At 30.1% G+C, this 24086-nt stretch overlaps 1 protein-coding gene and 2 long non-coding RNA genes across 4 annotated transcripts; 2 read left to right on the forward strand and 1 right to left on the reverse strand.

Moving 5' to 3' along the window:
* Nucleotides 1-5954: 5954 nt before the first annotated feature.
* On the reverse strand, nucleotides 5955-11260 carry LOC128292995 (uncharacterized). Of its 2 annotated transcripts, none has more exons than XR_008283006.1 (3): nucleotides 11036-11260; nucleotides 6834-6913; nucleotides 5955-6148 (listed from the first exon to the last, which is right to left on the reverse strand). It is a non-coding gene; the product is annotated as an uncharacterized LOC128292995 (long non-coding RNA). The 2 variants fall into 2 exon arrangements; XR_008283005.1 differs by having other exon boundaries at nucleotides 6834-6919.
* Nucleotides 11261-15074: 3814 nt separating this feature from the next.
* On the forward strand, nucleotides 15075-16816 carry LOC128292695 (uncharacterized). The gene is made up of 3 exons (XR_008282636.1): nucleotides 15075-15210; nucleotides 15655-15726; nucleotides 16527-16816. It is a non-coding gene; the product is annotated as an uncharacterized LOC128292695 (long non-coding RNA).
* A 4774-nt stretch (nucleotides 16817-21590) lies between these two features.
* On the forward strand, nucleotides 21591-22763 carry LOC108451518 (pollen-specific leucine-rich repeat extensin-like protein 3). Its single transcript, XM_017749199.2, has one exon. It carries the CDS (start codon nucleotides 21591-21593, stop codon nucleotides 22761-22763), a length of 1173 nt encoding a protein of 390 aa, XP_017604688.2.
* Nucleotides 22764-24086: the final 1323 nt, after the last annotated feature.

Raw genomic sequence — 24086 nt, forward strand, 5'->3', positions numbered from 1 at the left:
TATTGCTTCACAAGGGAGATGAATGACAAGGTGCACCATAATAGTGAAGAAGGAAGGTGGAAAGATCTTCTCCAAATTGCATAATGTCAAAGAGGCTCGATCTTGTACTTTTTCAAGTTCTTCAACATTCAGAACTTTGCCACAAATTGCTTTCATTATATTGGACAGCTCAATTATACAGACGTTACCTTCTTTGACATACAAAGACCGTAAAGCAACTGGAAGTAGATCTTGCATCAGGATGTGATAGTCATGTGATTTTAATGAATATTGTCTTCGATCTTTAAGACTTACACATCGAGATATATTTGATGAATATGCATCCGGAACCTTTATATCCTTCAACACCGTGCAGAACATTTCTTTCTCTTCCTTTGACATTGCAAAAATTGTAGGCGGCAACCAATATTTTCCATTAGGAAGTACTTGGGGATGAAGATCACGCCTAATTCCCATGTGAACTAAATCAAGTCTACTTTGAAGATTATCTTTTGATTTACCATCGACGTTCAAAATTGTCCGGATGATGTTCTCGCAGACATTCTTCTCAATATGCATCACATCAAGATTGTGGCGTAATATGTGATGCTCCCAATAAGGCAACTCAAAAAAAATACTTCTTTTCTTCCACAAGTCCGCCTCATTAGGGTCATCCTCCTCGTCAGATTCATCATCAGATTCATCCATCGATCGTCTATTTGTTTGCCTGTTAGATGGTTGATTCAGCTTCCCGTAACTGAAATCCATATCTTTTAACATGAATAAGATTTCAGATCCAATGGACTACTATAGCAACTGAACAAATCAGAGCAAAGGTAATGTGCTAAAAATGAGTTGCAAGTTCTCCATGAATAACATTTAATTACACGAATGACAGAGAAGTCTACAAGAGAAGAAGACGTAAGAAAATTCAAGCATACACTACATATCAAGAAAGGAAATGGTTGTTCAAAATAGCAAGTTCAGTCAATTAAGCTTAATTCCAAAAAAAAATAAAAGGCAAGTAATACAGTAACTACACATTAATCTAAAGGGGACTAAAAAACTAACCATTTCAAACCCATGAAGCATCTGACCGTCGACGAGAGGAAAGGGAAAATAGTTAGGGATTTCGAGTATGGGGGAACAGATTAAGGGAAAAAAAGGGAACTTGGGGAAAATGTTAGGGATTTCGGGTTTGGGGAATTAGGGGATGATTTGGGGAAAAAGAAAGAGGTGTTTGTTTTAGGGATTTGGGGAAGGAAGACGAGATGGGGGAAAATGACTTAGCAAAAAAATGAAACCGATTTCGGGTAAAGGGCATAAACCTCAAGAGAGAAAAAACGACGCCATTTCAAATAAGGAAAATTTGTGGCGTTTTCATCAACGCGCCGCTAATAAGACCTTTTGTAGCGTTTTCAGCAAAGCGCCAGTAACACCTATTTTATCTACACTATAAAACGACGCCGTTCTAATACGCGTTGTGGCGTTTATTATAGAAACGCCGCTAAAGCCACTACTATTCAGAGGAAACGACGCCATTTTACTCTAATGTATAATGAAATATTGTATGCTTTTCTAAAAAACGCTATTTTCTATCTTTTTGCGCGTTTATGTATAAAACGCCGCTAATACTGAATATTTTATAGAAATTGATCAAAATTTAAAACTATATATTTAAAATTTCTTTTAAATTATATATAAACCCTAAAACCCTAACTATAGTTGAAACTTTAATTTTGATTTAATACACATTTTAAAATACATATTATGTATGCATATAAATTAATTAAATAAAAACATGATCTTGTTTATTATATCAATAACGTAAATATTTTACAAGATCTAGATCAAATTACAGTTCATGTACACAATTGCACACTAAACCACTTTTCATATATATATTTATATATATTTTAAAATAATATTTTATATATATTTATCTTATATACATTTATCTTCTAAATTAAAATCCAAAATTATACTCTAAATTTAAAACCCTAAACCTGATACTCTAAACCCTAAACCTTAGACCACGAACACAAAACCCCTCACCCCAAACTTTAAACCCCAAAACCACTCGGTAACCCCTAAACCAACCATAACTCCTAGACCATAAAGCCCAAACTATAAAGTACTCTAAAAAACTGTTAACCCTAAATCATAATAAACATATTTTTGGGAATTCGTGTGGCCAATATTAGTGTAGTACAAATTAAAACACACACATATATATATATATATATTTTATATTCTTATATTAAATAATATTATGAGTACGTATATACAAAATAACATGAATCTTAGTAAAATCCAAATGTTCTTGATTAATTTCTAGCTAATAGTATCATTAATTTCCTTAAACCCTTAACCTAAACTTAATTTTTAACATATTTTATTTCAGACATTCTATTAATTTAATCTAAATATATTTAAACAAAAAAAATAGATAATTAAAAATACACAATAGCATTATTATTTATACAAAGTTCATAACTTTAATAAAACAATTAATTCTCTATTGGAACACTCTAGTTATAATGTCCACTTTGTAAGATATTTCTATGTTATATAAGCTTGGAATTTATACATAGTTCAACAAATGCTAATTCCACATTCAAAATCACCCTTTCTTAATAGCATCCTGGTAAGAATCTGGAAAGGAAATTATCTCTTAAGAAGTTAATAATTGTCCCATTGATCTAAACTTTAACCCTAACCTTTAAACCCTAAATCATAATCCATAAACCCCGAATTCATCATAAACCTTCAAATACTAGTTAACTCCTAAACCTTAAATCATAGTTAACTCATAATTAAACCTGCTTAAACCATATATCTTAAACCATAAACCTTAAACTATAATGATAATTAATTCAATATTTTAAATTCAATACTATCTCTTTTATGATTATATAAGAAAATATTTAATATATTGTATAATCATAAATTTTAATAATTATTGTTTTAGAGGTTATGATTCTTTTTGAGGTTTAGGGGTTATGGGATTTTTAGCGGCGTTTTAGAAAAAGCGTCGTTAATGCTCTGGTTTTTAACGGCGTTTTAGCAAAAGCGCCGCTAATGCTTTGGTTTTTAGAGGTGTTTTAGCAAAAGCGCCGCTAATGCTCTGGTTTTTAGAGGCGTTTTACCGAAAGCGCCGCTAATGCTCTAGTTTTTAGCTGCGTTTTACCAAAAGCCCCGCTAATGCTCTGGTTTTTAGCGGCGTTTTACTGAAAGCGCCGCTAATGCTCTGGTTTTAGCGGCATTTTTTACTAAAACGCCACTGTTGCTCTATTTTTACCGGCATTTTTTTAGAACGCCGCTATTGCTCTGAATTTTAAAATTTTGGCGGCGTTTTTTAATAAAACGCTGCTAAAGTCCTATTTTCCTGTAGTGATTTTTTTACTTTTTAAATTTAAAAAATTTAAGTTTAATTGTTAACACCATTAAACTTATTTTATTCAATTCACCAGTGTAAAACATTGAAATTAAAAAAAATATTTAATAGCCACATAAAAAATACATAACAACAAGCTTTAAATATAACAAAAAAATTAATTGTGTTATCAACTCTTAAAATTTATTAAACCTTTTAATCGAATAAAATATTTAAGCTAACTAATAATATTATAAAGTTGAGATATCAAATTATATCAATAATTAAAGTATAGAACTCAAATATAAGAACTAAAATTTAATCATTAATATATAATTAAAAACAGTAATCATATATGTATTTAGATACATGTCATAAATTTAAAATTAAAAGAAAAATTGCTTACATTTTTTTTTCATTTTTAAGATCGTGAAGAGTGGTAATTGAGAATATATATATATAAAGGCAAAGCAAAGAAAATTTGTGTTAATAGGCTATGATAAAATTATAATTTTTTGAAGATTCAGGCTAAAATTTTGTATTTAAAGAATTTAAATTGAATTATTAATTTACGAGAGATTATAATATAATTTTAGCATATAAACCAAAATGGGTAAAGGTTTTTGCTTGTCTCTTGGACCGGTCTGAATATAAATAAAATATTATTGATAATATTCGAAACATTTATGTACAAAGACCATTAGGCCCCAATATTTAGAGTTGAAAAGTCTAAAAAGAAATACGAGTTCCTCCATTACAAAAAATAAAAACCCTTTGAATCATTCTCTATTTTTCTGAACATTCATTGGCTCAAGATTTTGGTGTGCACAGCCACAGGGGACAGAGTCAGTAAATTTAGATTGTGGACAATCTTCTAAAAGGGATAAGTATTTTTGTGTTTTAATGTGTGGAAACAAATTTATTTATTTTATATAAAATAATTATTCTTCAAAAATTTTTGTGAACCCTTTTTTTCTTTTGTGAAAATACTTCATAGTGGTTTGTTGAGTGTGTTACAACTGAAATGATGTTTTTATCCCCCCTCTCTCTCTCTATATATATATTTTTTTGATAGATTATCCTCTCTCCTTTCATTAGTGTTGGGAGGAGATTTTTAAAGAGGAAGGTGAATTGGGCATGAATTGTGGTGATCAAGCACTCTACTCCACAAGTGCAAGGGTAGTGTGGCAGACTATATATCAACTAGAAGTATAGTAGCTGATGGAACTTGAAGAAATGATATCTTGACGTGTATTGATAAGATTTCTTTTTATCTTTAAAAAGTGAATAAATTAACTTTATATGAAGTGGTAAGATAAGATTACAAAATAAAATTTCGTTAAATTTTACTCTTAAATATAAATATTAAACAATTTAACGATGAATGATAATATTAAAAATATTACAATATTGAATTTAACTACTTACTATTCATATACCTCTCATTAAAAGAAAATAATTTCTTACATAAAAGTTTTGCTTCTAGTTCAATATGAATTTTTGGACTGAATCTATTTTATTTAATAATTCGTATTCAATTGATGGATGCAGCTTAAAAATATTGATGGATGCTGTTCGTTATCCAACGGCTCCTCTGCTAGGTTTTTACGTTTCTTTGTCGAAAAGCAATCGCAAACTAAATTAATGCTGCGAAAACATTGGCCTCAGAATTGCACGTGAAGCGGTAATGTGAGTTAACAAATATGCAGCTCTAGACTTGTTCACATTGATTTTTTTTCATAATCAAAACTACATTTTGGACACCTATAAAACACAACTAGCCTTATAATAAAAGAATATCATATAAAATAATATTTCTACACTTATCAAAAAGTAATAAAAATTACAATTTTGTTGAATGAAATGAGAGAAAAGTATTGAAAAAATTGTTGAGTCGTTGAATTTGGGAAAGTCAGGGTTTTTTTTTTCGTATTAGTATTTTTTCCTTTAATTTTGTTTAAGAGTTGAGTAGTTGGCAGTTTTATAACTTTATATGAATTTTTTTTTGGTAGAAAATATTTAAATTTTATTTAATTACCTCTTAATCACATTTTCAATTATCTAGTGATAATGTAACACCCCTAACCCGTTTCCATCGCTGGAATGGGTTACGAGATATTACCGAACCAAATACTTATTCGTAAAATTTTCATGCATCTTCTTCTATCATCTTCATTTCGTTAAGTTCATCTTTAATAATGCATAATTCATTATACTACCATATACGATCCTTATTCATACATAGCCGGAACACATAATTAATCATTATCAAGTTCAATCAAAACCATTACATAAGTTTACATCATATAACAACCATATCATACGATTTTATGTTATGTTCAGACATAACCAGACGACCCATTACGCTATCTCAATTTAAATACTAAGATCATATACAATAGCCAAATTGCAATTAATCACCTATATAAATGTGTCATAATCGAACTACCCCAAAAACACATAATCAATATTTCTTAGCATTTTCAACACTCAAAAATATGTATAGATTTATATATATATATATATATATATATATATATATTCATTAATAGCATTACACATTATAACCTAGACGATTTATACCATGATTAAACATAACCAAATTCAAACTTAGTATTTAAGCCATATTCACATGGCTGGAAGTATACATATCAAAGTTCAAACAAAATACATATTAGCCTATACATGTCAAAATGTTCATTTAGATCAACTAAGAAGAGGGTACCAAAATGTTGCAAGCTGGTGTGATGACTTCGACGATGATTCCAAGCACGCAAAATGGGTCAAGGAAATCTAAATAGGAGACAAGCAAACACACCAAATGAGTATTCAACTCAGTAAGTCATAAGCAATATTAAACAGACCATTAAAATGAGATCATAAGAGAAATGATGTAAGATCAACTATTTCAGCCATACTGATCTATGCTACAATTAACTAGATTATCGATCCAACCACAAGCCAAATATTGCTATCCGATCGACTATCAAACAACCAAATGGTTTAAATTTTTTTTTTTCAAAGTATGAAACAATGATGAACTAGATGTACCCATGCATATACGTTTCATGTCTCAACTTCGATATTTCAGGTAATAGCTCTAGCATTTTATTCTTTCCCTATACTTCTTATATCATCAACCGATTTCGCACACATAGTGCTAAACAAATTCGCACACATAGTGCCATGCTACACCGCAAACATAGTGCCTTGAAGATTCATTCATGTATTGACATCCAAATCAGCACACATAGTGCCATTCAATTCCGCACACATAGTGCCATTCAAATTCGCACACTTAGTGCCAATGTTGACCCATTATAATAAGACAATTTACTTAATTCAATTGGCATATATGGCCACAATTATAAATATGTATATCACTCCAAAAGAATACCTAACAAAAGAAATTCTCTCATGATACGCTAGAGTCATTTATGTATAAATTAATCAACCTTAGAAATGCTTATGGAATTACCTTGTGTTGGATAAAACGGTTCCAAATCGGCTACTCGATGCTCCTCGCTTTGCCCTTGCTTGATTCCCCTCCTTTAAGTTCTTGAGCTTGATTAAATAAATTAACTAGTTTAACCGCCTTGCTAGTTATTTGTATCCAAATTTTAATGATTTTATATCATAAGGAACATATGGTAAAATTTGATCTTTCTACCTTATGCTTTTGAGTTATTCGGCTAATAACCACATAATATCACATTACTATCAATAATCCAATCAATATTTTAATTATACATACATATATAACACATATATATATATATATATATATATATATTTGTATATACTGGCGACCACCCTTGCTAATTACTCACATATATAATCTAATAATTTTGATTACATTTTACAACCGTAATTGTTCAAGACATTAAAACTTCAACAAATATTCATCTATTACCTCAAGGCCGGATGCATCATCACTTCCAAACATAACATTATCTCAAATATGTTTACATTCAAATATATATATAATCATGAATCAAACTCAACTTATAAGCCAACATCACTCATTTAGTCGATTATATACAATCAAAGATAATATCACAAATGTGTATACCTATATAGCCGAATGTGCAAGATTAAATTCAACATCACCTATATACTTAATTATAAGTACGAATATACAGTTTCAAATGTAATATCATTTTTATTTCATTTAAACATTTAGTTCCTCCACATAACAATTTGACCGAATGTTTCTAACTAAAAAAAAATAAAAACTCCACATCTATTCATAAGTTCATACCAATGTTCATATATCTATTAACTAGATCATTCTTCATCTTTCTAATATTCCATCCAAAGTATCAAACACTATCCTTGTGACAGCCCAAAATTGACCCTAGTCGGGAGGTGGTTTCGGGACCACAAAACCGAGGCATAAAAATAATTTATAATTTATTTTGATACCTATAATATGTGTTAATTCATGTGTGACATTTTGATGTTTCGATTTAGAGTTATAAATGTGAATTTCATTAGAAAGGACCTAGTAGTAAACTTTGAAAGTATGATGGGGAAAGGTGTGATGACTAGTTGAACATGCATGCAAAAATAAGGGATTTGCATGTCAATTTCCCCCCCAACATGAAGTGGCCGCCATGGCAAGAGTGGATGGGCAAAACTTGTCATGAAACATGTTTTGTTGGTGCATTAGGGTGAAATAATAAAATAAAGAGCATGGGCAAAGAAAGAAAAAAAAAATGGTCTCATCCATGCTTCCCCCCTTGGCCGTGAGTTGAGAGAAAGGAAAAGAAAAAAATTTGGTTCATCCATTCTCATTTTCTTTGGGCTGAAAATTCTAAGAAGGAAGGAAATTTTGCTCCATTTTTAGTTTAGAAGAGATCTAGAAGGAGATTTGGCTATACTTGCATCAAGATTAAGGTATGTTGAGGTTGTGTCATGAGATTCATGCTTGTTTTGGTTGCTAACTTGATGTGCATGTTAGCCATGGTTCAAATCCTTGCTATGCCATGAAAAATGGTATTTGGCCAAGGTTGATATTGTGTTAAAGCCATTGCATGCTAAATGTGAAGCTTGTTGATGATGCATGTAATGATGGATTGACTACTCTTGAAATTTCTTTTTAGTATTCTTGAGTAGGACATTGGATTCTTTGTTTAACCATGACCGAAGTTGAAAGAGTATGGTTGTGATGTATTCGGCCATGGTGCATTCATGAGCATGATTTATGCTTGTTACTTGATTGGTAAAAATTTGTGTTTGGATGGGTATGAACCCCTTGAGATTCGGCCTTGCACCTATATGTGTATACATGTTTGCACATGATGTATTGGCATGACATATATACTATTTCAAGGTATATATTTGCTTGTGATGATCATTCGGTTATGAAGTACATGAGAGATGTGTATTGAGCTACAATATGTAATGCGTTAGTTAGTAAAATGCATGCTGTTTTTGTGTGGTATTAAGTGCATAATTGGCCTCAACATGGACATGCATATTCGGCCACATGAGGGGAAATTGGTGTGCATGCATTCGGTTAGAGGCAAGCATATTGATGCCTATTCTTGGCTTAGAAAATTCGGCTAAGAGGAATATTAACTAATGTGTTGAGTTCGATTCGTGATTTCGTACATATGCGACTTTGATGCCTAATGAGCATATATATTGGCTAGGTATCTTGAATTCCTCTTTCGATGCTCAAATGATAAAACCAATTTATTTGTTAAATTAAGCTCAAGAGCAAAGGAGAGATAAATCCGATAAGGGGAAGGAAAAAGTCGTCGAATAGCCGTTGAAATCGTTCGACCACGTCCGAGGTAAGTTTTCGAGTATCGAAACTTAGATTTTGATTAGATTGAATGAAGTAATAAGCAATCGAAATTGTGCCTTTGTATGTGGCCATTGAGCCGAAATGATATTTTTGCTAAGTGAATTGTGCATAAAAGTTGTGTTATGAAATTGAAACAAAGATGTGTATGAATGTTCGAGTGATATCCGGGCTAAGCCCGAAGGCAATTGTGCGAGTTATGATATCCAGGCTAAGCCCGAAGGCAATTGGGCGAGTTATGATATCCGGGCTAAGCCCGAAGGCAATTGTGCAAATTGTGATATCCGGTTAAGTCCCAAGGCCTTTGTGCGGGTTACCATAACCGGCTATGTCCCAGGCGTTTGAACGAGTAGCTATATCCGGATAAACTCGAAGGTATGTGATTCGAGAACTTTGAACTTGCTGGAAAATTTTCAGTTAATGCACTTGTGAAATTCCCAACAACAAGGTATGTTTTGTGTGTGCTTCACACACTATGAGTAAGTCGTATGAATATTCGCTCTAATGATAAATGAGTGTCGGCATTAACTAGGCCGTTATTTGTGTATGAATATAAGAGTTGGGATTGTGAAGTAAGCATGTCTTTGAGAAATTGTGCATATGAATTATTGTTTAGCTACTTGAATGCTATGCTTTGGTTGTGTGTATATTATGGCTCAAAACTTACTAAGCATAAATTGCTTACTCCGTTTCTTTGTTTCTCTGTTTATAGATTTTGCTCGTTAGCGATCGGATTCGGGATCATAGAAGTTGAAGTCAACCACACTATCAAAGCCCTTTTGGTACTCCTTTAGTTGAGTTTTGGATATGGCATGTATAGGACTACCCTCGGTTGTTTTAAGTACTTTGTGATGTATATGTGTGCGGCCATGCGAAAATGGTTCGTAAAAGTGGAGTATGGAATTTGACCATATATGGTTTGTAATTATATTTGGTTTCATGATGTGATTATGGTTTGGAATGAGAGAGTTGGTCACATGATCAGCCATTGGAATGGCTAAATATGATCATATGTGGACCTAAGTATGACTAGACTATAGTTGGTCCATGGGAACTACAATATAGGTAAAGCCTACCTTAAAACAGATGCTGCCAGCTGCAGTGACGTGGATGTGAAAATCACCAAAATTTGTAGGAATGGTGTTAAATAGTGAATAAATTATGCGATCGAACCTTGACGAGTCTATTTTCATATGAAAGTAACGAAACGATCATATGAACAGTATACCGAGAGATATTAAAGTTCTCGTGAGACAGGATCAGAACGGTTTCTGGGTCCCCTGTCGCGACTTTGAAAATTTACCATAAATTATCCAGAATGAATTAGAAGTAATGCCTTATATGTGCAGATTCCTTTTTGAGTCTAGTTTCATTAGAAACAAACGGCATCAGTATTGAAACCCTGTACAGAGAGATATTCAAGTTGTAACGCACGAAGGTCAGTGTAGTCGACCCCTGTAACATGGGTGACTTTAACTAATAAACTGTACCAATTGGCCCAACCAAAAATTCTAGAAATAAATCCATGGATGGATATATGAGTCTAAATTCAGGAAAAATTTATGGAATCAGTTTCCGAGTTGTGAAACTCGAGATATGCTTTTTAAGGCGACAGTGATACAGTTTTCCAGCTTGCCTGGGAATGTCAAATTGGTCGGTGCCATAAGTGGTTTTGGCTTGTTAACCCCTCGTGTCCGACACCGACAACGGTCTCGGGTTCGGGGTGTTACAATCCTCATAACATCTAAACATCACAACCGAATGCACATTTTGTCACCAAATAGAAAAATCAACCTATGGGTTATAATATAGATTTGTCTACTAACTAAATTTCATAAAATTTAATGAAAAAAAACATGAAATCTTACCTTGATTAACCCTTAAATTGACCGAATGCTTTTAACAATTTTTCTTTCTTTCTTCACTTAGGTTCGGCTTTGCAAGAAGAAGACGAACACTTCTCTCTCCTTCCATTTCTCTTTTATTCATCTTTTTCTTATTAATCTATTTTTCTATTTAGATTATTTTGTCATTTACCATTATAATATATATTTAATTAGACTTCGTGGAGGAACATCATCACATGGCCGGCCACTTCATGCATTAAGGGTATTTTGACATGCAAATCCATGCTTTCTCACCTTGTTGTTATTTGATCCTTACAATTTACATATCATATTTTCTAAGTTTCTCAACTAAGTCCTTTCAAGAAAATTCACATTCCTAAGACTAATTTTTAAACATTTAATTAATTTTTTTCACACATACACTATCACACATAAATATATGCAATTAAAATAAAAATAAATTTTTGTGACTCGGTTTTGTGATCCCGAAACCACATTCCGACTAGAGTCTAATTAGGGCTGTCACAGATAATTTAACTGAATTTTTTATATTATTTTTTCAATTAAACTAGCATCGATTAATTTGTAACATCAATTCAATTAATAGCTTAAATAATAGTATAAATATATTAATTTTTTCATTTCTCCAACCAAATTAATACTCAATTAACTTATGAAACTATCTCAATTAAGAATTTAGATATATAAATTTAAAAATAAATTAAAGAGAATTATATATAATATAATCGGCTTTTTTAAGATCAGTAGATAAATAAGAAAAAAGAGTAAGTAAATGATTCAAATATTTTTAACTTAAAATTGTTAATATTTTTATGTTCCAATTTTTTAATTAAATTGGTGTAATTTTATTTATAGTAATTTTAGGGTTTTTTTATTGGTAGAAGTAAAGGATCCAGTTCGAAACCACCGGATAGGTACATCAGAAAAATCTACTAAAATACTTTCAAGACTTTTAACATAAAATATAAAAAAAAACTGTCTAAAAGGATTATAATTTAACACAAATTAATTAAAATAGATCATTAGTTGAAAACATCTTAATGATTGAAACATGAACAATTAGTAAAAAGGATTTAACTACTAAAAACAGGGAATTATGGCACATTTAAAGGATTTAACTATCAAAATCAATCACTAGATGAAACCATCCTCAAAGGGTTTTTCGTTTTATATGAAAGTGGGGACAAATTATGAGATGGTGTCTCATTCTTGGGTAAAAGTATAATAAAATAATTGAATCAAGAGTTGAATTGTATTTTATTATTTTCTATTAAAAAATAGAAAAATTTATTATTGTACTTTAAATCAAAAGTAAATTGGTCTTATTAAAATTCCATTTTTTACTATTAAAAATTGGTTCCTATACATTAGAATGAGGTATATGTGGTATGCCATATACTATTATTTGATAATTTTGTCAACCACGCCAATTTTTAACAGTAAAAATAAATGAAATTTTAATAAGATCAATTTACTCTTTAATCTAACTACAATGATCAATTTACTCATTTTTTGAGTAAAAGAGACAAAATGCAATATAATTATTAGTACAAAGGTCTTCATTGTACTTTTTTCATAAGCTTTTACAGTTTATTACTCGTACTAAATTATGATACACTTATAATATGAGTACGAAAATTATATAAAATGATAATAAAACTTTAATTACAATGAAATCTAATTTTAAAATTTTAAGATTTAAGTTTGGATTCTATGTCTATTATATATGTTATATTTTGAGTATAAATATTTTTTTTAAATTTTATATGAAAACAAAACATTGTATTATTACAAAATTAAATTTAACATAATTTTTAATATCAATTGTAACACTCCTAACTCGTGTCTGTTGCCGGAATAGGGTTACAGAGCATTACCGGAGTTTACAGATCAATAAACAAATATTTCATATAATATAACATTCATGTCAGAAACCAATTGAAGTTAAACATATTGTCCCTTAAACGAGCCTTCAAGAACCAAAATACATATTGGAAACAAGTCAGGACTAAATTAGGAACTCAGCAAAATTTTCAGAAATATTTAAAATTTTCAAAATTGCAGAGGTCACATGGGCGTGTGACTCACACGGTCAGGAGACACGCCCGTGTCTCAGGTCGTGTGAGCATTCAAAATAGGGACACAAGGCCGTGTTCGTACCCATGTAACTCTCTGACTTGGGTCACACAGCCAAATCACACGCCCGTGTGCTAGGCCGTGTGAGCATACTGACTTGTATTTTTAAAAGATACAGGGGACACACAACCGTGTCACCTAGTTGTGTGTGATACACAGCCCTGTCTCTACTCGTGTGAATGAAAATAGGCCATTTTCTAAGTCACATTTCTCACCTAAATTGATACCAACCTAGCCTCAACAATTTACGCATCAACAGGCATCACAAGGCATTCAACACAAGCTAAAATCAAATCTTAAACATATATTTTTATCACATACAACTAATATACAGATAGGTACCCCTAATGACAATTTAAAAATATGTCCACCAATATTTAAACTTACCTATCTAATTTATCTAACCAAGTTACCAAAGTTCACTATAACTCAATTACATACATACATATATCACTTATACTAACATCACGCTCATATATTAATTTCATATCAATATATATATTGGTTATATAAACAAAATATTATTCATAATATTTACATAAGCTAAATTTTGATCAAAATCGAACAAAATCCTATACATGCCATTTAAAATGTATTTAACACTTCAAAAACTACCAAGATATGCTGGATAGTGTAACTTGAGTGCTGATCTGATCGTCCAACCTTCCGAAAATCTACAAAGACATTAAACAACACATATAAGCTTAATGAAACTTAGTAAGTTCGACGAGTTAAACAAAAAGCCTAGTAAGTTTGACAGGTTAAACAAAATCTTACTGAACCTACTATAACAAGTCAAATAAAGAAAATCATTCATGTTAATTCCGTGTCATTCATTGACAATTTTCCGTCATTCATAACTTCTATTGATAAATACATATGTATTCAAATCAATATAAAAATGAATAACATGTCTTTCAAATTCATTTAATTAATCACCTCACTGAAAATTTCCATTTGAAGAACTACTTACAGATAAGAGTACATCATCAACAAAAGCTCATAAGAGTTAGTCCTCCCGAATACATCAACAGAAGCTCGAAAGCTGAACAGATGTAATGACCCAAAATTCACGGGCACCGGAAAAGTGAGTTATAGGGCCTTCGTCTTAGTGAAATAAGTTCGAAAATAATTATTAGAAATATTTATGAGTTTAGTGGTGTGTCTAATTAGGTTTTAATTAGGTGAAATTAGCTTCATTTAGAGTAATTAATAAAAAGGACTAAATTGAATAAGGGGTAAAAGTTTAATTATAAAGTAATAGAAAGTAGAAAGGCTAAAATGGCAATTGAGCCATTTGCAAAAGATGAGGCGGCATATGTGTTAAAAAAATCTAAAATTTTATTATTATTAATTATTAGTATGGTTTTATATTAAATTATTATTATTATTATTATTATTATTATTATGGTTTCATATTAAGTTATAATTATTTAATCGGTATTATTGTTAAATAAATTAAATAGTAGACAATTGTATGGTAACAAAAATATACATGTGTAATAATATGTATGTGTACAAATGTAATATATTTAATTGATATTAAAATAGATATTTATTATCATTTTTATATTAAGTTAAATATATTTATTAATTAAATAATTAATTTATGAGATTTTTGTTTGACAAACAAATTGAATAATGACAATTGTAATAAAAATATTGGTACATTTGTAATAAATAGATATGTACACTTGTAATAAAATAACTAATTTACTTAATATTAAAGTAAAAGATATTTGTTAATTAAATAATTAAATTATTAGATTTTTGTGTGAAAAATAAAATAAATGATGACAAATATATGGTATTGATGGTGTACACTTGTGTGTATATGATTAAATACTTAATAGATATTTAAAATAAATATATTATAATATATGTTAATTAAATAAACAAAGTAAATAAAAGAATAAAAGAATGAAATAAAAAGAAACAAAGAAAAGAAAGAAACAGAGACATTCGAAACAGAGCAGGAAGAAAAGGGGAAAGAAAAGAAAAAGGAAAAACTAAGAGTTTAAGGTTTACAACTTTGATTGGTAAGTCATTTAAGTCTTTTCTATTTAATTTTGATGTTCTAGAAGCTTTAAAACAAGATTTGGATGAAATTAAGTTGGTAGTTCAAGAGTTCACATGTTTCCAAATAGGGTTCATGCTGGACAATTTATGGAATTAGGGATTTAATTAAATGAATTCTAAGTTAGAATCAATTAAGGGATTAAATTGAAAACTAGGCTATAAGTTTTATGTTGTAGGGACTAAATTAAAGAAATTTCGAAATTAGGAAAATATGCTGGAAATTTTATAGTTAAATATGAGTTTAGACAAAATTTGAATAGAAAAAAAGAGAGTGAATTGGATTAAGAAAATAAGTAAGTTTAGTTAGGATTAAATTGGGAATAAGGTAGGAATTGTTTAGAAATTTAATTATTTATTTTAAATAATGCTGTAAATAATAATGTAAATTACTATTATTTTCGTAGCCAACAAAGAACCTGAAGCATTGGCACGAAAAGGGAAGGAGAAAGTTATAGAAGAGTAATCGCAAAATTCGGGTTTGTATTACTATAACTCAAATTATTTATTTATTCATTAAATGTTTGATTTAATTTATGTATATGGTAAGTAAATTATAAGGTAAGTATATTTGTTGAATTGTATAAAAATTTAATTGAATGATGAATATGTATTGAAATTGAATTGAGTTGAAATTGAAATTGAAAAGTGATATGAAATACCCTATTAACTAGTCGGGCTGAGTCGGATATAATTGGCATGCCATAGGATTTGGAAAAGTACGGGAATTATCGGCTTTGCCGATCAGACACATTATGTGTCGTATTTTAGGCACCTCGTGTGTCGTTTTAGGCACTTTATGTGTCGTATTCTGATCAGGTACTATGTACCGTTTTAGGCACAATGTGCCGTACCGGTGTGTTTGGGTTGGAATCCGTGTATCCGTCAAAGTCTGAGTCTGTTAATAGGGTGAACATCTAAAATGAGAAATTTAAAATAAATTGATTGATTATATTATTGAAATATTGAAAGAAATGAGAAAGTTGAATTATGAATTGAAATGAATATTGAAAATGAAAGACATGAATTTAATATTCATGTAGTGATTGAAATTATTACACGTGATATGTGATGGAAATTGAAGCTGTGATGGAAATTGAAGCATAGTTAAAAATTGTATTGTTATTATTAATTAATGAAGTTTAAGAATGAATTGATATTTGATAAATTGGATAGTTACATGTTCGGTAATTATAATTCTTTATTGCTATTATAATTTGAATTATGGTAGTACCACTGAGTATATTCATGCTCAGCGTACGGTTGTTTCTATGCGCAGGTTAGTAAAAGTCAAGTGTCTCGGCTCAGCATCCAGAGCATTCCTGACTCCAACACAACTTGGTGATGTATTTTTTGTTCTTCTGGGTAAAGGTGGCATGTACATAGGTGTTGTGTGATCACTTGAATATGTATATTATTTTGGTTGTGAAGGATGAATTATAAGATTTAGATTGTTAAATGAAATGGTAGAAAGGTATATGATATTTTGACACATGAACATTAAATTGTTAAATGAACGAAGTTTTCAATCAATTTTGAATGATACTATGATAGTTATTTAAGTTAAAATTATGTTAATGATATAAATATTAGTTAGGTGAATTTGAAACATTGGTATTGGTTGTTTTTGGTTTGAAATTGCAGGGGGTTTTAGGTAAGAATAAGCAGAAATATTGTCGAAATTTTTATAAAAAAAAATATTTACGAAATTTTTTTAGAATACTCGAACAAATCCCGTTCTACTTTTAATACGTGTTTTGGGCTTCGAGAGTCCAATATAGGGACTTATTTATTAAATTATACTATGAAAGTTATATTAATTGTAAATTATTCGTAAACTATTCGATATATTCGGTAATGCCTCGTAAACCCATTCCGGCGACGGTTTAGGGTTAAGAGGTGTTACAATATAAGCTCATAACTTAACATAAAGTAAAACATAAGAATTCGTAATAAATGTTGAACCCTGATTTACTTGGAAAAAATGTTGTTGTCTATTTCTAATACCATCATATACCAAAATACAAATGTACTCAAATCCGGTGTTTCATTCAAACTGAAATCCAATTCAATTCAATTCAATATTATAATCCCAACAATAGAATAAATAAATAATTTCATTTATCAATTTGTACAAAATATTAAATTTTAACAGATCGAACTTACTTGGATTGAATTGTAGTAATTATAGAAGTTTAAGAACTATTTTACTATTTTTATTTTTCACAGTATCTACGGGATCTTGATCTAAAATATAAAATTACTCATTTATTAGCATATATTTCATTTCCAATTCATTTCACAATTAATATCCTTTTATTTTTAAATTTACACAATTAACTCAACTTTTACAATTTTTATAATTTAATCCCTTAATTAGTTAATCTATCAAAATATTCTAGGCCATCACACAACCTCTAATATCCTAAAATTCACTATCAAACCCTAATATTTTGATATTTTCACAATTTAATCCTAGAATCAATATTTGACAAAATCACTTTATAAAATCATCATACAATACAATTAAAGTTCTAAATATATTTATTTCTCAAAAACATCTAATGTCCATCAATGAAAACTTCCAAAATTTTAATAAAGTCCATCAATGAAAACTTTCAAAATTTTTAATAAAGTCAAAAATAAAGGTAAGGTTTAATTGAGCCTAATTGTAACAATTTCAAAAATATAATAATTAAAAGAAACGGATAGAAATTGAACTTATATGAAGTAAAATTATAAAAAAACTAGCTTAAACTCTCTTTTATGTCTGTTTTGGCCAAAATTAGAAGATGAATTGTCTAGAAAACTTTAAATTCAATTTATTTCATTTTAATTTCCTAAAATTTACAATTTTGCCATTAAAGGCTTTATTTTATTATTTCTTTCATATGCCGCCTCAACTCTTCATTTAAGTTTATTTATTCTTTATGGCCTTCTTTATTTATTAATTAAACCATTTAATCACTTAATTATTATAATTAACAAGTTTTTGCACATTTCTCAATTTAGTTCTTTTTAATTAATTAGCTATTGAAATATTAAAATTTTTAACAAAATTTTAATACTATTTTAATGACACGCCGTAAATACTTATAAAAATATTTACGGTTCGATTTATAGAAACTAGATTTCGATACCTTATTTTTAAAACTACTTGACTTCATAAATCATTATAAAACACAAATTACTAATTCAAAAATATTTTAAAATCACATTTTACTCATAAATATTATTAATATTTACGAACTTATTAAGATAGCTTCAAACTACTATTTTTGATATCATTAAAAATAGAGCTATTATATCAACTCCATCATCTATTCCACGAGACTTAAAATAAATCTATTTGTTTTTCCAAATTCCAAGGGAGAAGGGGTCTGCTTCGACTTCTAGATTAGTAAAGTACAGTGCAACATGTGGCAGACTTAACTAAATATGCGGGGTATCATTTATTAATTATCTTTCTTCTCACTTCTTCTCATCTATATGATCCAAATTTGTTTGAGATTTTTACCTTCTCTCTTTAGGGTTTGTGATAATCTATACATTTATAAAGGTACTTGGGAATGAATCTGGTGTCAATTAATCCAGTAGTAAAATTATTAAACAATTAAAATTTTATTATAATCTATTTACGAAGTAAAGATGAAGTATGGTATTTTTTTAAAAAGAATTATTTATTATTTTTATTTTTCAATATATTTATCGAGTAGGCTCAATAACTAATTTTCTATATTCGTAAGTTTATATTAAAACTAATATAATATAAAATATCCGAGTAAGAAAATTATTTAGCAAATATATTAATAAAATTTAATGTACAATTAAATAAGTTTTAGTTAAACGGGTAGAGTTAAAATATTAAAAATCATGTTATTTTATGTTTAAATCTTATTATATAAGTAATTTTTAGATTTTATATAAAATATAAAAATAAAACATAAATACCTTAGAGTAATATATCTTACTTTGTAAAAATGAAATAAATTTTGATAATTTTAAAATTAAATTGGAACTCAATTAATGAATAACTTAATTAAATATTTAAATAATTGTATAAATAATAGTAGTAACCATGATGTGAGTGACAAATGAAATTATATAAAATATATTTATTAAAAGTTTACATAAATACTTGACTTTAGTTGAAATGATAAAATTTAAAAAATTAAATATTATAGATATGTGACTTAGATTAAATATTAAATTATTTTGATTATTATGTGTGAATTTTTATTAATTATAAAAATATTAAAACTTCATTATAATAATATAACTTAATTACTAAAATATATTTTTAATATTTTTCGAACTCAAATGACTTGTTATACGGAACAATCAAATATTTAATATATATATATATATATATGAAACTTTATCCTCATAATAAATTAAAAATATCATTTATTTAATATATAACCTAAATCCTCTAGAAGGTGCTGAACAAATTATTCGCAAGGATGCACAGGGCGTGGGGCGTCTTCGCCTAGTCACTGTTTCTTACGCTGTAGGCGATAGGAATCCTAATGAGCTTTAAATGACTACTTGGGCCTTCAAGAGGAATTAGTAAACTTTTAGGATCAAATTCCTTCCAATTTAGTAGTGTTCTTCAATTTGGGTTCATGACGCTTTGTGTTTACATTTTCTTTTGAACCATATTTTTATAAAATTTTGACCGACGGAAAATATTTAACCACTAAATGCTCGAATAAAAGTCAATTATGAATTTCTTTTATACAAATCTTATTTTACTATAATTCTTTCTCAATTTTTAAATGCTCAAATCTATATATTCTTAATTGCTGCGATAGCAATTGTTTAAGTGTTGAAATAATGATTAATTTTTATTTATTTATTTGAGGAGCACACATTTAAATAATGTTTAGGTGTCAATAGTTGACTTCTTTTTTTGTCTTGCAGATGATGAGAGTGCAATCACCCAAAAGCAGTAGAGATGCTTTGAAAGAAATTGGCGTAGAAAAGAATCTCCTGCTTCCATAAGCAATAGAAACCTGGATGATTTGTAGGGTTGGTAATGCATTTTAGAGAAGGCCCCGGGACGATACCTTTCAAGCACGCTAGTGCCACACACTTGTATGTCACGCTGTTAATGAAAATTAATTAAACAAGAAAGTAAAAGTGAAAAAAAGAAAATGAATGATATAACTTTTGTAAAAATTTCAAAAATATTTAAATCAAGATTTTAACAACTTTTATTTTTAAAATTTATATTTTTTAATTTTTTTAAATTGAAGGACCAATTTAAAATAGGATGTCTAATTGAATTAATTGAGTCGTTTAATTAGTTTTTATGAACAAAACTATTTTAAACTAAACAAAGTTTAGATCAACAGTGGGTTTTTTGATATGTAAATGAATGAAATTTGAAACTCAAAATACCGAATAAATTCAATAGCATTTGTGTTAACAAAAACAAAAATTTATCTCCATCCAAAATCTAAAATATTCTAAATTTTTATTGATTTTTTATATACTCTACTTTTAATAAAGTTTCGTCCACTGCATTTAAGGTTACATTAGCCTTTTTAACAATTACATTAGCCTTTTTAACCCTCCATTAGAAAAGGTTACTCATTTAAGTTCTTCGTCCATCAAAGCGTTTTAATCCATAGATTAAACACAATTCTGAAAAAGGCATGAAATTGTGGAGGAAGATAAATAAGTGATACGTAGACTGAAGTTCCAAAGGGAGAATCATTTTGTGTCAACTAAAATACTGGCAGTAAAGCGGGGCGATTTTATAGTTTCTATTCGTTTTGCATTTAAAAGAGAATCATTACGTTTTGTCTCACTCTGTGATATTCACATCAGTTTGCACATGTAGTGATGGTATCGTTATATCTATTGAAAACCCTAATTCTAATTAGCTGGCCCGCCCTTCTCCTTTCCATCTTATGATCTTATCCACTCTCTTAATTCACTACAAATTAAATGCAGTATGCAATGCAGGTTCCTTGCAAGACTTTGCCACCTTGAAGTAATTCAATAAATTGTGAAAATAAGCAGACTGAAAAGTAAGCACCAATTGTCAATTGAGAGAAGCACTGAAAGCGAATCTAAGGATGGCAAATTTATTAGTGGTGCAGCGAAGGCATGCATGCATGCCTGTACTTGGAACACACCCGTATTAAAATCTTGATTTCCAAATTCCAAAACAGACCATAATGTTGTGAAGTTCAAGGCGGTTTCTTTTATTGCACGCGAAAGAAAAGTCAAGTAAACCATACTTGTAATCAGCACTAGTGTAAAATGACACCTCACTTTCATGCATTCTTATATAGAGAGAGAAATAATAAGCGACGGGATACAGGAAGCAGAAATGAAAGCAAGCAGATTAGTGGTTTTGGTAGTGTTAGCTTTGCTTTTGTTCACCCAAATTGCAACAGAGGCCAGGTCACATTCCCACCACAGAGGACAACAACAACAACTTAGAAGAAGAAGAAGCGGCGGCGGTGAAAGAACATCTTCAAACTGCGACCCTTTGTTTCAGTTCCTGTTTGGAACCTGCGGTCAATGGCCTTTCTCAACATCTCCCTCTCCCGACAATCCTTTTCTTCCTAGAAGGCCTCCCGCTCCTTTAATATCTCCACCGTTGCCTCCGCCTTTACCACCTCCTGCTCAACCAATTGTTCAACCATCCCCACCACCTGTTGTCTCTTCTCCTCCACCTTCATCACCACCCCCCTCCCCTCCACCTTCATCACCACCCCCCTCCCCTCCACCTCAATCCCCACCACCACCACCTCCACCATTAGTGCCTTCACCACCACCACCATCAATCCCACCACCACCGCTAGTTCTTTCACCTCCTCCGCCTGATGTTATTCCCTCTCCAGTATTCCCATGGCTAAGTCCTCCAGACACCCCATCCCTTCCAGATCTCTCACCACCACCAAACGTTTTCCTTCCACCACCAGAGGAAATTACACCCCCACAACCTGAGTTGACACCAGCACCACCTCTAATCCCTACATTTTCTCCGCCGGCTGATGAATTTACACCAGTTCAGCCCATATTTGCTCCTCCAACCAACCCGAACTTACCACCAGGCGATGAATTTACACCAACAACGCCATTTCTGCCCATATTCGCTCCTCCAACAGATGAGTTTCAACCAGCACCGCCATTTATGCCTATAGTATTTCCACCGCCAGCACAAGATCTGCCGCCTGATGTGACTATTCCATCACCTCTAGTCCCAATATTTTCTTCACCACCTGACCCTCCACAACTTCCATTGTTACCACCAGAACAGCCCTTTACAGATGCACCACCCATTGAGTCAACTGGTCCACCAAATGTCTTTCTGCCACCACAGGTGGTTCCCACAATCCCTGAGATTCCTCAGCAGCCGCTTCCATTTTCATCGATTCCAGCAGCACCAGATACGGGTTTCGTTGATCCAGTGCAGCCAATGTTGTCGCCTCCACAATCTTTCTTGCCACCGTTCCAGCTTCCCCCATCGTTTGATTCGCCACCTTTTAAAAATTAAACTTCCGTCTTATATTACACAGCATTAAATATATGTTTTTAGAATAAGGAGAAGGTAGTTGATGGATGCTCTTCCCTTGTTGAAAAGTTTGACTTGTTTTGATTAGGTTTGCTTTATGCATCGTTTTTCCTGTTTCATGTATAATATTTTGTTTACGTTCAATGGATATAACAATGCACGGAAAGTTTGATTTAAAGAAGGAAGAACATGAAATCAAGTCCAAGACCTAATAAATTGGTCTAATTTTATTGAACTAGTTTGTATATTTTATAATTCAACATTAAATTCTATTTATATATTCAGATTGATTATTTCATTAAAAAGCTCAGTTGAATGGTGTAATCTGTTTTTTATTGATAAATCATCCATCCTTACTAGATTATTTTTAAAAAATTGACTTGATTATTTATCGAAAATTGATGAAAAATAAATAAGGTTTTAGTCAAGGTGGGAGATAATGTCTTAAAGTTCTAAGTTTTATGAGCAATTCTAGGTTTAAAAATCATAAACTTTCTATAAAAATTAAAATTTTAATTATTTTCTAACTAAGCTTATGTCATTAATTTAGTTAACTACTTAAAACTAGTATCAATTAATTAAATTGATTTGATTTGTTGACTAAGTCTTATGATTCAAATCATCTTACATTTGCCGATTGAGTCTTAGCTTATTTGGCATTGGTATTGGTTTTCAAAAAGCTCATTTTTGGAGTTGTATTGCTAAATGAGACAGTTAAGTTTGAAAGTGAAAATGCATGTGTCATTTACAATAATGATAGATTAAATTATTTAGTAAAATTAGAATGAAATGATTGATAATTATAGTATCGGGATTAAATTGCAAACTGTCAGAAATGAATAAAAATTGAATAATAGAATAATGGAGGATTAATTTGACAAATAAAACGTGGTGATAAAAACAATTTAACCGATGTTTTATTAGCAAATGAGAAAAAGATTTTGGTTCTTGATGCTTTTGCCAATCCAAAATTAACAATCTAGGTGAGTTTTTCCTTTGAAATTTTTGTAGATTTTGCACGTGAGAATCCTACTCTAGCCGACTCATTAATTCATTTTTACTATTATGTAATTTAGTTTAAGATATCATTGTTGAAACTAAGATGAAATAGAAGTTAAATATCATGGATTATTGAGAATTATGTGGGTTAGATTAAGATTTGGTAAGTTAAGTAATAAAAATGTTGAATTTAGCTAGAAATTTAGTTAAAATTAATAATAGCGACCAAATTGAGAATTGAAAACTGTTAAAAAGATTATGTTATGAGTTGAAAGCTTGAGGTCCTTGTATTATATTTATTAAGTC

This window comes from Gossypium arboreum, chromosome 5 (assembly GCF_025698485.1).
Source record: "Gossypium arboreum isolate Shixiya-1 chromosome 5, ASM2569848v2, whole genome shotgun sequence".
In the NCBI taxonomy this organism is placed as follows: Eukaryota; Viridiplantae; Streptophyta; class Magnoliopsida; order Malvales; family Malvaceae; genus Gossypium; species Gossypium arboreum.

What these genes read in the sequence shown, in the direction of transcription:
- LOC108451518 (XM_017749199.2), top strand. Translation starts at nt 21,591, where the DNA reads ATGAAAGCAAGCAGATTAGTGGTTTTGGTAGTGTTAGCTTTGCTTTTG.